Genomic DNA, 14,202 nt, shown 5'->3' on the forward strand with positions numbered 1-14,202 from the left:
CAGCATACAATATAGTAGGTCAATCCTATCATATGTTGATATAGATGACTAATTAATTGAATCAGGTTTGATTTAAGCTTTTCACCAAGTGTTAGTAGTTGGAATGAATACTATCTTTTCTATAATCACGGCGAACAAGGTTTGTCCTTCATGGACTTATGTAGTACACTCAACAGACAAATAAACTTAAGATAATTAGATTTCCAGCATTAAGTTAGCCAGTGCTACACTGATAGTTTATTTGTATCTAAAAACTACTTCATATAACTTGGACCAAAGAGAATTACTTGATAGACTGTAGCCTGTCCCTGCTCCCCCACCTCTTGCCTTCCCCTTTCTTTGTCATGTCCTGTCTGGCGTATTAGTCTGTTGTTCACAAGGTGAGAGCAACAAATAGCAGCACTAGGCTCTACCCAATTTGGAGAATGCTTTTTGTGATAGGCAACGTGCATGCCATTTCTCTGATATTCATCCCCATATTTGGTTGACTTACAACCTTTATTAATAGCGAGGCAGCCTGGTGTTGGCCACTGGATCCATCATCTCACTTGACAAAGGTTGACAGTCAAAGGTAAGAAAAACATCTACTTTCCAAACTTTGTTCATTAAATAATGATGCAATATGATATTTGGTTTACTTCTGTCCACTTAAAATAAATAGCACAGATTCCAGTTTCCTGTGGAGTGAAACATCTCAGGTAACATTCTTAGCTAATTTAAGTGATAGTGATTTCTTTTCATTTTTTTTTTATTAGTTAAGTTAAGTTTAAGTTTAGTTAAGTTAAGCTAATTATTATTGACAGCATCTTGCTTTTTGGTTGTTACATGCATATGTGTGCTACTAAGGAATGCCTTTTTGATTCTGCCATTTTGGGGTTTTTTATGGTCATGCTCATGCAAATAACCTCTGCATGCCTCTATAATTAACAAAATTTTAAATAACACAGGCAAGTTAATCAATCAAACAATCAATCAATCAATCTGTATTTGTATAGTGCCAATTCACAGAAAAAGGCATCGCATGACACTTTCCAAATTGAGCAGGTCTGGACCATACTCCTGTTTATAATGTATTTACAGAGACCCAACATTCCTCCCAACTATGGGAACTATGGGAGGGATGGGAGGAGGGGGGATATAGCAGCCACATTAGTAATAACAGCTTTACTAATTGATATATGAATATTAAAAATACTAAAAGTATAATAATAATAATAATAATAATAATAATGATAGCAGGACTCAAGCAGGACCACCATCCATGGGAAACTGCGAGACGAGTATATAGAAACATGTAAGACATGAATGTGTACAGATAGAGAGAAAGAGAGAGGAGCTCAATGCATCATATGAAATCCCCCGGCAGTCTATAGATCAGTAGTAAGTAAACATAAGTACTGTATAGTCTTTACATTTAGGGCATTTAGCAGATGCTTTTGTCCAAAGCTTACAGCAATTTATACACTGATGGCAGTGGCTGCCATGCAAGGTGCCAACCAGCACATCAGAAGCAGTTTGGGGTTCAGTATCTTGCCCAAGGACACTTTGACATGCAGACCAGGGGAATTGAACCAGCGACCTTCCAATAACAAGACACTGGCTCTACCCCTGAGCCACAGTTTTAAGTCTACTCTTAAACATAGAGTGGATGTCTGCCTCCCGAACCTACATTAGAAGATGGTTCCACAGGAGAGGAGCATGATGGCTGAAGGGTCTGCCCCCCATTCTACTTTTGGAGACTCTAGGAACCACAAGTAACCCTGCATCCTGCGAGTGCAGCGTTCTAGTGGGGTAATAGGGTACTATTAGGTCTTTAAGATATGTTGGTGCAAGGTCATTAAGGACTTTGTATGTGAGGAGGACTTTGTCTTGTGTGTGTTTTGCTTCGATCCTAATTGAATGATCAGTGGTTCACATGTATGTGTGCAAAGATGGCTACAGGCTAAAAAAGATGTTCTATTCTTAAAAGGTTAAAAAATGGGTGATGCTGCCATGGCAGAGTTTGGGGCTGCCGCTTCTTTTCTGAGAAAGTCAGATAAGGAGCGTTTAGAAGCCCAAACCCGTCCCTTCGACATGAAGAAGGAGTGCTTTGTTCCTGACCCGGAGGTTGAGTATGTCAAAGCTACCATTAGCAGTCGTGATGGTGACAAAGTCACAGCTGAAACTGAATTTGGAAAGGTACGTGGATCATATCAGTTCAATTCAGTTCAAATGAATTATTTTACGATTCTTGACCAGTTTTTAAGAGTGTTATCTCTTTCTGCAGACTGTCACGGTGAAGGAGTGTGATGTACATCCTCAGAACCCGCCAAAGTTTGATAAAATTGAAGACATGGCGATGTTCACCTTCCTCCATGAGCCCGCTGTGCTGTTTAACCTCAAAGAGCGTTATGCAGCATGGATGATCTATGTAAGGCAATAAAATGTGTACATAAAACCTTATCGACATCGATAAAGCACGTTAGTAAGCAACATGCTTATGACTAAGTAACACATGATGTTATCATCCTATTATCTGTACTCCTCTTACCATGCAGACCTACTCGGGGCTGTTCTGTGTGACTGTCAACCCCTACAAGGGGCTGCCAGTCTACAACCAGTCCGTGGTTGTTGCCTATAGAGGAAAGAAGAGGAGTGAAGCTCCTCCTCATATCTTCTCCATCTCTGACAATGCCTACCAATACATGCTGTCAGGTAAATAATCTATTTCAGCCTTCATCTTGTTTAAATATTCAATTCTGATATCATCCCATTTTTTTTTACTGATAATTTGAAAAATCACTCTCGCTGACAGATAGAGAAAACCAGTCAATCCTTATCACGTAAGTCACAGCCAACAAAAACTTCTTCAGTATCCAGGGGTTATAGGTCTTGGCCTAAATATCTCTGTCTTTCTTCTGCTCAGTGGAGAATCCGGTGCTGGAAAGACTGTCAACACCAAGCGCGTCATTCAGTACTTTGCCAGTATCGCAGCTGCCCCAACCGGAAAGAAAGATCCAGCTGCTGAGAAGAAGGTCTGTATTACAGAATATATTTCTGAATATTTTACAAAGCGCAATTACACTGCTTTACTTCTTCACTATGCAGTTTTAATCTTATATACTTGGCACTGAACCTGCAGTTGTGTCTGTATTTAACAAAATCAGGGTACCCTGGAGGATCAAATCATTCAGGCTAACCCTGCTCTGGAGGCCTTTGGCAATGCCAAGACCATCAGGAATGACAACTCCTCCAGATTTGTGAGTGTCTGTGGAATTGCAAATGGTAATTTCTAAAGTGAAGTGAATCAACTGAACTAACATGAGCAGCTCTCTTCCTCTTAGGGTAAATTTATCCGCATTCATTTTGATAACCGAGGAAAGCTGGCCTCTGCTGATATTGAAACTTGTAAGTAACAAGGTTTATGTAACACATTTAAAGGTATCACCTGTCAACTTATCAGTTTACCACTATAACAACCTATTTCTCTTACAGACCTTTTGGAAAAGTCTCGTGTGACTTACCAGCTCAAAGCTGAGAGGGACTACCACATTTTTTACCAGATCTTGTCTCAGCAAAAGCCTGAGCTTCTGGGTATATATCTGACATAAATGCTTTATTTCTCAAGAGTCATCAACACTGAGTTATTGCTGTATTTGAACACAGTGGGTTATTTTGTAACACATTTTTTTCATTCAATCCTTAGAAATGTTGCTTATCACCAACAACCCCTATGACTACGGCTTCATCTCCCAAGGACAGACAACAGTAGCCTCCATCAGTGATTCTGAAGAGCTGATTGCCACTGATGTGAGCTGAATCTTCAAATCCCAGTCAGTACAAATCAATTTTCATAATACCAAAAATGCATTTTGAGCTTTTTTTCCCAGGATGCCTTTGATGTTCTTGGCTTCACTCAAGAGGAGAAGAACGGCATTTACAAGCTGACTGGTGCCATCATGCATCATGGTAACTTGAAGTTTAAGCAGAAGCAGCGAGAGGAGCAAGCAGAGGCAGATGGCACTGAAGGTGAGAGATGGTTTTTGATTACAAAAAAAAAAGAAAATACAGCTAAAGGAATCAGGGATATAGGAATGACACTGACATTGAAAGGCAGTGATGACACTGATGAATAAATACCACAATGTCAACAGATGCTGACAAAATCGCATATCTGATGGGGCTGAACTCTGCTGACCTCATCAAAGGGCTCTGTCACCCAAGAGTCAAAGTAGGAAATGAGTGGGTCACCAAGGGACAAAATGTTGCCCAGGTAAGAGAAAGATTTTTTGTATTGATGTTCAAGTTTAAAAAAGGTGTAGTAAGATTTACTAGGATGTTTATTTGGATTTTCTTGTTAGGTGAACTATGCTATTGGTGCACTGTCTAAGTCGGTGTATGAGAGGATGTTTCTATGGATGGTGGTGAGAATTAACCAATCCCTCGACACCAAGCAACCCCGGCAGTACTTCATCGGTGTCCTGGACATTGCTGGATTTGAGATCTTTGATGTGAGTTTAAAAATACCACACAATCTCAATGAAGTAGTCTTTGTTTGATGTGAAATTATTAAGCCTGGTTGTACTGTGCACCATTTTATTACAGTTCAACACATTTGAGCAGCTTTGCATCAACTTCACCAATGAAAAACTGCAACAGTTTTTCAACCACCACATGTTTGTGCTGGAGCAGGAAGAGTACAAGAAAGAGGGCATTGAATGGATTTTTATAGATTTTGGTATGGACTTGCAGGCCTGTATTGACTTGATTGAAAAGGTAAAGTACTTAAAACTACTGTATCACTGTCATTTAAGTATGTTACTGCATTGTTTCATTTTTAAAACAGTGCCATGACATTTGTCTTTATACTATGATGACCTTACAGCCCATGGGTATCATGTCCATCCTTGAGGAGGAGTGCATGTTCCCAAAAGCCTCTGATGCCACCTTTAAAGCTAAACTATATGACAACCATCTGGGGAAATCAAACAACTTCCAGAAGCCCAGAATTGTCAAAGGGAAACCAGAGGCCCATTTTGCCCTGATGCACTACGCTGGAACTGTTGATTACAATATCAACAACTGGCTGGTGAAGAACAAGGATCCTCTGAATGAGACCGTTGTAGGACTATACCAGAAGTCTACTGTTAAGCTACTCGCTACACTCTTTGCAAATTATGCTGGATCTGATTCAGGTTTGTATTTAGAAAGGGGCTAGAATCTTAGTTTGAAAGGATTATCAATGTTACATGTAGAATTGTTTTTAAAAAGAAAACGGTATATGGTTTCTTTTGAAAGTCTAATGATTCATATTTTATTTAGTTCAAGAGTCTGGTGGGAAGGGCAAAGGTGGTGGCTCCAAGAAGAAAGGCTCATCTTTCCAAACTGTATCAGCCTTACATAGGGTGAGATCAATATAATTCAAAGTGTGTGACACATAGCGAATTGACAGGTTCTTCGCAGACTTAAGACAATATCCTCAACCATATGTCATCATGCTGTTTATATTGATGATGGTACACTTAATGACAATGGCAAATGGCAACCAATTCTGTTATCTGGGGTGCACTCACAGGAGAACCTGAACAAGCTGATGACCAACTTGAGGTCTACTCACCCTCACTTTGTACGCTGCATCATCCCCAATGAGACCAAGACTCCTGGGGCCATGGAAAATCCTCTGGTGATGCACCAGCTGCGCTGTAACGGTGTGCTGGAAGGCATCAGGATCTGCAGGAAGGGCTTCCCCAACAGGATCCTCTATGGAGATTTCAAACAAAGGTTTGCATTTGATGAAAACAAAACACATTTAAAACTAATAATGGGAACAAACGATTGACTCTGTCAGATACAGATGGGTGACAAATTAGAGGAAAAAAGATCAAGTCTCCAAGACTGGGGGCAACCATAACTGGCCAAAGCAGGTTCAAGTTGACTTGTCATAGATTGTCCAAGTTTTGGGCATTGTGCTGATGAGATGGACACCATTCTGCAACAAGATATGCCCTCATTTAGAGTTTGACAATGAAGACCACCGTCTGACATTTTCCAAAATCTCCAAGGTGTTCAACTGGGTCTAGATCTGATAACTTTGAAGGCCATAGCGTATGATTCACATCATTTTGATATTGACCAAATCATTCAGTAAGTCTTCATGCCCTGCATGCATTTGATATGTTTGTCCACTGATTTTTTAAATTTTTTTGAGTTTGCTATTTTATATAACATGAAACTAAAATCATTTCTTGTCTGTGTTACAAAGATACCGAATTTTGAACCCAAATGCTATCCCTGAGGGACAGTTCATTGATAACAAAAAAGCTGCAGAGAAGCTTTTGGGCTCCTTGGATTTAGACCATAGCCAGTACAGACTGGGGCACACCAAGGTAAGTATTGGTGAAATACATGTAATGTATACAGTATAAAGGAAATATATTTCTGCCTCAGTGTGATAAGGAACTGCACCATGTGAAAGTGTACTTTTGGTTGCTGTGGTTTTCTATTGACAACAATTCTTTAAGTACAGAAAAAATGCGAGTGTATCTTCAACATACACACTCACACCTGCCTTCAGCCTGTGTGTTGTGCTTGCAAATGTTGATCTAAACTGTTGTCAAAAATCAGGTATTCTTTAAAGCTGGGCTGCTTGGTCTCCTGGAGGAGATGCGAGATGACCGTTTGGCTCTAATCATAACCAGGATCCAGGCGAGGTCAAGAGGTGCTTTGGCAAGAATTGAATTCCAGAAGATTGTTGAACGCAGGTACATGCATTAACTAATGCCTGAGGCATACAGTAGGAGATAAAGATTCAACATGTGCATTAAATAACAAGCAGAGCACATGAATAAAATGGACTCAAAATACAGACTTGGTGTCTAGGGAATACATACTTGTATTACTTGAGTCAATATCTTTATCAATCAATACCCACAGGGATGCACTACTAGTGATCCAGTGGAACATCCGTGCCTTCATGGGGGTCAAGAATTGGCCCTGGATGAAGATGTATTTCAAGATTAAACCTCTATTAAAGTCAGCAGAAACTGAGAAGGAGATGGCCAACATGAAGGAAGAATTCCTGAAGCTTAAAGAGGCTTATGCAAAATCTGAAGCCCGCAGGAAGGAACTAGAAGAAAAAATGGTCACTCTGCTCCAAGAGAAGAATGATCTACAGCTCCAAGTCCAGGCTGCAAGTCTAAGCATTGTTATTTTAATGTCATAATATTAAAGTACATACCGTATAAATATGTATAAATAACAGAGACATTAATCGTGTATATTGCTGGTGATGATATGTTATCAAATTAATGACCATTTCAATTTAGGAGCAAGATAATCTTACGGATGCTGAAGAAAGATGTGAGGGGCTGATCAAAAACAAAATTCAGATGGAGGCAAAAGCCAAAGAGCTGACAGAAAGACTGGAGGACGAGGAGGAGATGAATGCTGAGCTAACTGCTAAGAAGAGGAAGCTGGAGGATGAGTGCTCTGAGTTAAAGAAAGACATTGATGACTTAGAGTTAACTCTGGCTAAAGTGGAGAAAGAGAAGCATGCCACAGAGAACAAGGTAACAAAAGACAAAACTTGACTGTGCAATCACTCCATGTGTCCCAATGACCATTTGTCCTTGATAAAAATAAACCTCTGCTGGCCATAGGTTAAGAACCTGACTGAGGAGTTGGCAGCTTTGGAAGAAATCATTGCCAAGTTGACCAAGGAAAAGAAGGCCTTACAGGAAGCTCATCAGCAAACACTGGATGATCTGCAGAGTGAAGAAGACAAAGTCAACTCTCTGACCAAGGCCAAGGCGAAGCTGGAGCAGCAAGTGGATGATGTAAGAAAAATAGCAAATGAGAGTGTGTTTGCATGTTTTAAAAATAATAATTTAGAAATGTAATATTCAATATATATATATAAATACAATATATATTTAATATTATATTTAATGTATATAATAAATTCAACTGAAATGCTGTTAATCACACCCATCACAGCTTGAAGGATCGCTCGAGCAAGAGAAGAAAGTGCGTATGGACCTTGAGCGAGCAAAGCGGAAGCTTGAGGGAGACCTAAAGTTAGCTCAAGAGAGTATCATGGACCTGGAAAATGACAAGCAGCAACTTGAAGAGAGGCTGAAAAAGTAAAATCAAACCTGCTCTGGTAAAAGCACATATGTATTCAAAACTTTGTGTCAGTTGGTACATTTCACATCTTTCTATCCACAGAAAAGATTTTGAAATCAGCCAACTCAATGGCAAAATAGAAGATGAACAAGCAATGAGTTCCCAGCTTCAGAAAAAACTGAAGGAGTTGCAGGTAATGAAAATAAGATGAAGAAGTAGGGATGTGATATTTAATTAATACAACAACCTGTAGGTATTTAATGCAAAAATTCACTTTTATTTCAAAGGCCCGCATTGAGGAGCTGGAGGAAGAGCTGGAAGCAGAGCGAGCTGCCCGAGCCAAGGTGGAGAAGCAGAGAGCAGACTTAGCCAGAGAGCTGGAGGAGATCAGTGAAAGGCTAGAGGAGGCTGGTGGAGCAACATCTGCTCAGATTGAGATGAACAAGAAGAGGGAGGCTGAGTTCCAGAAACTCCGCAGGGACCTTGAAGAGGCCACTCTGCAGCATGAAGCCACTGCTGCAACACTCAGGAAGAAACAAGCTGACAGTGTTGCTGACCTGGGAGAGCAGATTGACAACCTGCAGAGAGTTAAACAGAAACTGGAGAAGGAGAAGAGTGAGCTCAGACTGGAGCTGGATGATGTTGTCTCCAATATGGAACATATTGTGAAAGCTAAGGTAAAATACTTAAACTAAAAAACAACTTAAAAGTTACTTAAAATAAACTGTATAAATGTTTTTCTATTAGTAAAGTAGTTTATGTGCTATTGTTAATATTATTTGTTTTCAGAATAATTTGGAGAAAATGTGCAGGTCTCTGGAAGACCACATGAATGAATATAAAACAAAGTCGGAGGAGGGACAGCGTACCATCAATGACTTCACCATGCAGAAAGCAAAGCTTCAAACTGAGAATGGTATGCATTTGATTTGAAAAGTATTTTGTTCGGGACATACATACATTTTATTTTTATTCTTTTATCAAAACTAGGTGAACTTACAAGACAGCTTGAGGAAAAGGATTCTCTGGTGTCTCAACTCACCAGAGGAAAACAATCCTACACTCAGCAAATTGAAGACCTAAAGAGACAACTGGAGGAGGAAGTCAAGGTAGCAAACACATTCCAATGAGATGCTCATTAAGGGCAGATGAAATGTTGATACATGAGAGGCCTTGAGATATGCTTTCATTTCAGGCCAAGAATGCATTAGCCCATGCAGTGCAGTCTGCTCGTCATGACTGTGACCTGCTCAGGGAGCAGTTTGAGGAGGAGCAGGAGGCAAAGACTGATCTGCAGCGCAGCATGTCCAAGGCCAACTCTGAGGTGGCTCAGTGGAGAACTAAGTATGAAACTGATGCCATCCAGAGAACCGAGGAACTGGAGGAGGCAAAGTGAGTAAAATATGTTTTGGTTCAAACAACACTGCATAGTTTAAAAGCAATAAACCCTCATAAATTCACCATAAATCATTACAATAGAATAACAAAAGTATAATAATTCTTACCCAAAATTCAGAAAGAAGCTGGCTCAGCGTCTGCAGGATGCTGAGGAGGCTGTTGAAGCTGTGAACGCTAAATGTTCCTCTCTGGAAAAGACCAAACACAGGCTGCAGAATGAGATTGAAGATCTCATGGTGGATGTGGAAAGGTCTAATGCTGCTGCTGCTGCTCTGGACAAGAGGCAAAGAAACTTTGACAAGGTTGGATTTAAAATGCAGACTGTAAGGTGATTTTCATCTCTTAGATATAGATCAGATACTTGATATAAATGTGAACTGTTTCTTAGATTCTGTCAGAATGGAAACAGAAGTACGAGGAGTCTCAAACAGAGCTGGAAAGTTCTCAGAAAGAAGCCAGGTCTCTGGGCACTGAGCTCTTCAAACTGAAGAATTCCTATGAAGAATCTCTGGAACATCTGGAGACCATGAAGAGAGAGAATAAGAATCTGCAGGGTAAGGGTAACACCAGCTTTACAGTATACTGCAGAATTTGCTCTACTGACTAAACCATTGATAATATTGCCCTTTTTGTTCCTCAGAGGAAATTTCTGACCTCACTGAGCAAATTGGTGAGGGTGGAAAGAGCATTCATGAGCTTGAGAAGATTCGAAAACAGTTGGAGCAGGAGAAGTCTGAGATACAACAAGCCCTGGAGGAAGCAGAGGTATGTTGAATGTTCTGATGATGGACTCTGCTTTTGTAATATTGAAATAACTAGCTATCTATTTGATTTTCAATCTTCATGATAGGCCTCACTGGAACATGAGGAAGGGAAGATTCTCAGAGTTCAGCTTGAGTTCAACCAGGTTAAGGCTGAAATTGAGCGCAAGCTGGCTGAGAAAGATGAAGAGATGGAGCAAACGAAGAGAAACCAACAGCGAATTGTGGACACTCTTCAGAGCTCTCTTGAAGCTGAGACTCGCAGCAGGAATGAGGCCCTGCGTCTGAAGAAGAAGATGGAGGGAGACCTCAATGAGATGGAGATCCAGCTCAGCCAGGCCAACAGGCAGGCAGCTGAGGCCCAGAAACAACTTAAATCTGTTCATGCACATCTGAAGGTATGTACTTTATCAAAAAAGGGACACCTTTGACATATATCATCAATTGATTTAACCTGATTTACAATAAATATCGCACTCTTCCTCAGGATGCTCAGCTCCAGCTTGATGACTCTCTGCGAGCCAATGATGATATGAAGGAAAACATTGCCATGGTTGAAAGGCGCAACAACCTGCTTCAGGCCGAAGTGGAGGAGCTCAGGTCAGCTCTGGAGCAAACTGAGAGAAGTCGCAAACTTGCTGAGCAAGAGCTGCTGGATGTTAGTGAGAGGGTGCAGCTACTGCACTCACAGGTAAGACGCAGTAATTATCGATAAATTCTGGCATGTTTGTTTTAGATTAACTTTTTTTTACAATTACAGTTCTTCTCTATTTATGTCAAACTAGAATACTAGCCTGTTAAACCAAAAGAAGAAGCTGGAGGCAGATGCATCCCAGCTTCAGACTGAAGTGGAGGAAGCAGTGCAGGAATGCAGAAATGCTGAGGAAAAGGCCAAGAAGGCCATTACTGATGCTGCCATGATGGCAGAGGAGCTGAAGAAAGAGCAGGACACCAGCGCTCACCTGGAGCGTATGAAGAAGAACATGGAGCAAACCATCAAAGACCTGCAGCACCGCCTGGATGAAGCTGAACAGATTGCCATGAAGGGAGGCAAGAAGCAGGTGCAGAAGCTCGAGGCCAGGGTGAGTATAAGTTGGCTCTTTGGCTCTTTGCATGATTTAAATATGGAAAGTAAATAGCTGTTCAAGTTGGCTGAATTTTGTTGTCAATGCATCCTTCATCCTGCAGGTCAGGGAACTTGAAAATGAGGTGGAAGGCGAACAAAAAAAGGCCAGTGATGCTGTAAAGGGAGTAAGAAAGTATGAAAGACGTATCAAGGAGCTTACCTATCAGGTAACTACTATCACATCACAAATCTGGCAAAATAGGCCAGATTCACAACAAATGTGACACTCTTTCAGGATGATCACCTCAAGGTTGATGAGATAAAGTAATCAATTATCTGTAGATTACCTTTGGCTAGAGTTAATGGTCAGAGTATTACATTCAGAATCAAAATACATGCATTTTTTATTGTTTTTGCACGATTTAGACTGAAGAAGACCGTAAAAATCTAGCACGTCTTCAAGATTTGGTGGACAAGCTGCAGCTAAAGGTCAAGTCCTATAAGAGGACTGCTGAGGAGGCTGTGAGTACTGCTAAATTCAAATGCCAATCTTGTATCTCACCAGTGAAAATAAGCATTTTCTGAGCAGATATAATGTGTAACACATGTGGTGTGTCTGTTCTACAGGAAGAACAGGCTAACAGCAATCTTACAAAGTTCCGTAAGCTTCAACACGAGCTTGATGAAGCTGAAGAGAGAGCTGATATTGCAGAGTCTCAGGTCAACAAGCTACGTGTCAAGAGCCGTGATGTGGGGACAAAGGTCAGCATACACATACTGCACATACATTTAAAAAAGAGAGATCATCTGATTCTTTGCTGTGTCCACACACAGAAAAAACTGTTGCCTAGCAGTGCCAATCATCTTGCTTCTATACTGTTCAACAATGTGGCACTAGTTTTCCACTGATATCTCCGTTGTCTTCTCGCATCTTTTATTACCACAATTAGGCCTGTCACGATAATCAATAAATCAATTAATCGTACGATAAATTAAAATGAGCTAGATAATTTTGCCGGCCTAGATAATTTCCATTTGCATGCTTGTTTGCTTCCCTCGTGTCAGTCACTAGCCCCATTCACACTGCCGTTTGCATGCGGGGATCCTGCGCCAATTCTCCGCATCCGCCTTTGTGTGAAAGTTTCAGATGTGGCGAGGGGTGAAATTTCGCTGCGCCTCCGGAGGTATCTGAGGCGCAGTATTGGCGAACCGAGCTGGCGGCGCGGAGCGAGGGTGTGTCGATCTGATGGTGTTGGTGTCTGATAACTGTACAGATCCTTCACTCAACAAAATAAAGATAAATGTCCCACAAAGCAACGTTACAGGACCAAACAACAGTAACGTAGTAACTGGTCGTGTCTTTGGCAACTTCTATGAGGAAAAAAATACCGCAGTTATTCGTGGAGAAGTGTCTGTCAGCCTGCCGGTCCGACCGACTCTTCGTCACATTTCTGGCCGAAAAACAGCGTCTGTCCCCGGCAAAAAACTTTAACTCACCAAGTGTTTGTCGCGGTGAAAAAAATCACTGCGACGGTCGGTTACTGTTGTCATGGTGACGGTCAGCCCTCCCGACCAAGACTTAGTGAACTTCGTGAACCCCGCGAGTGAAATAGTCAGACAGCATCCAGTTTACTGATGGCGATTATGTAATTATGTAAATTATAGAAAAACGTAACTTTGTCACTTTCCAGGATGTTTGGTGGGTCAGGATCTCAATCACAACACATTATAACAGCATCCATATGATTATAAACAGACAGCTGGTACATGTTTAGATTAACAGGTAAACACCGGGGAAACACCTTGAAAAAAAACATACGTCATCATCATGACGTGTACCGTCACGCCTCCACATCACTACAGACAATGGTGCTAACATTGTTGCTGCAATAAGGAATCTTGGCTGGCCATGGCTTAATTGCTTTGGCCACAACCTCCATCTTTATTTATTTTGGATATTTAAAATGTCTTCTTCACATTCCAATATTAAATGTTCTTTAGAAATAAAGGTTTATTGATCTTTGAAAGGGTGTACTTGCATTATTTTGCCATTATCATTATATTAGTTGAAAAATGGTCTCAAAGCGACAATATTATCGTTTATCGCAATAATTTCTAGGACAATTTATCGTCCAGCAAAATTTGTTATCGTGACAGGCCTAACCACAATTAGAAAACTCCTATTGAGGGGCCCAAAGGGTGAAATGTGACACAAGTAGCTCAAATAATACACATGATGAAACATTTATTATTGTATTTTCTGTCTTTTTTTGTTTCAGAAAGGACTTGATGAAGAGTGACGCTCCTTCCAAAATGATCTGAGAATCTGAAAATTTCTGAGGCACCGTTACCTGTGTAATGGTGTCTCCCTAAACATGTTTTTGTTTGTTCATTAGAATAAATGTATGTGCATCTGAAACCGTTTCTAGACTTTTTATTGATTTTTTATTCTCTGTATTGACAATTACATAGAAATAACTTCAATAAATTACTTTTAGTAACTTCAGTAAATTACTTTCTTAAAAAAAAGAAATAAAATAAATGTCACACTAGTATAATGATAAGTCTAAAAATGTATGTATCTCTTAGTATTATCTAAAAAATGTTCTTTAAGTAGGGCTGTCAAGCGATTAAGAAAATTAATCTAATTAATTACAAGCTTTGTGATTGATTAATTGAAATTAACTGCATATGCTAATATTGCCGGTAAGCATTGTAAAAACATTTCAATGTAAATGGATTTTGGTAAATGAAGGAATCAATGAATAAATGGACATTCTAAACTTTAAAAGGAGAAGATATTTTAAGATTGTAGTTCTTCGATGAAGGTTAGAAGGTTAGAAGGTTCCTTGCTGCATAAGTTGCACAAACCGG

General features: G+C 40.2%; 1 protein-coding gene across 1 annotated transcript; it reads left to right on the top strand.

Annotated features, from left to right (window-relative positions):
* The first annotated feature begins 1,977 nt into the window (after positions 1-1,977).
* Positions 1,978-13,628, top strand: LOC141016618 (myosin-7-like). The gene is made up of 37 exons (XM_073491091.1): positions 1,978-2,178; positions 2,267-2,410; positions 2,538-2,694; positions 2,795-2,822; positions 2,906-3,014; positions 3,147-3,239; positions 3,324-3,387; positions 3,475-3,573; positions 3,686-3,789; positions 3,870-4,008; positions 4,134-4,252; positions 4,341-4,490; positions 4,585-4,755; positions 4,865-5,174; positions 5,302-5,384; positions 5,555-5,760; positions 6,242-6,365; positions 6,604-6,740; positions 6,913-7,168; positions 7,305-7,547; positions 7,638-7,814; positions 7,975-8,120; positions 8,206-8,296; positions 8,391-8,780; positions 8,893-9,019; positions 9,094-9,212; positions 9,299-9,495; positions 9,620-9,803; positions 9,890-10,055; positions 10,142-10,266; positions 10,352-10,660; positions 10,750-10,953; positions 11,048-11,344; positions 11,451-11,555; positions 11,755-11,850; positions 11,956-12,090; positions 13,608-13,628. Exons 1-37 carry the CDS (start codon positions 1,978-1,980, stop codon positions 13,626-13,628), a joined length of 5,826 nt encoding a protein of 1,941 aa, XP_073347192.1.
* The last annotated feature ends 574 nt before the right edge of the window (positions 13,629-14,202 follow it).

The sequence above is a fragment of the Pagrus major genome, chromosome 21 (assembly GCF_040436345.1).
Source record: "Pagrus major chromosome 21, Pma_NU_1.0".
Classification (NCBI taxonomy): domain Eukaryota; kingdom Metazoa; phylum Chordata; class Actinopteri; order Spariformes; family Sparidae; genus Pagrus; species Pagrus major.

Bases quoted from the DNA above. Each gene is read 5' to 3' on its own strand.
- LOC141016618 (XM_073491091.1), top strand. From the start codon at position 1,978: ATGGGTGATGCTGCCATGGCAGAGTTTGGGGCTGCCGCTTCTTTTCTG. The intron at 3,790-3,869 runs GTGAGCTGAATC...TTTTTTTCCCAG, and splicing joins AAGAGCTGATTGCCACTGAT to GATGCCTTTGATGTTCTTGG. The intron at 9,213-9,298 runs GTAGCAAACACA...CTTTCATTTCAG, and splicing joins AACTGGAGGAGGAAGTCAAG to GCCAAGAATGCATTAGCCCA.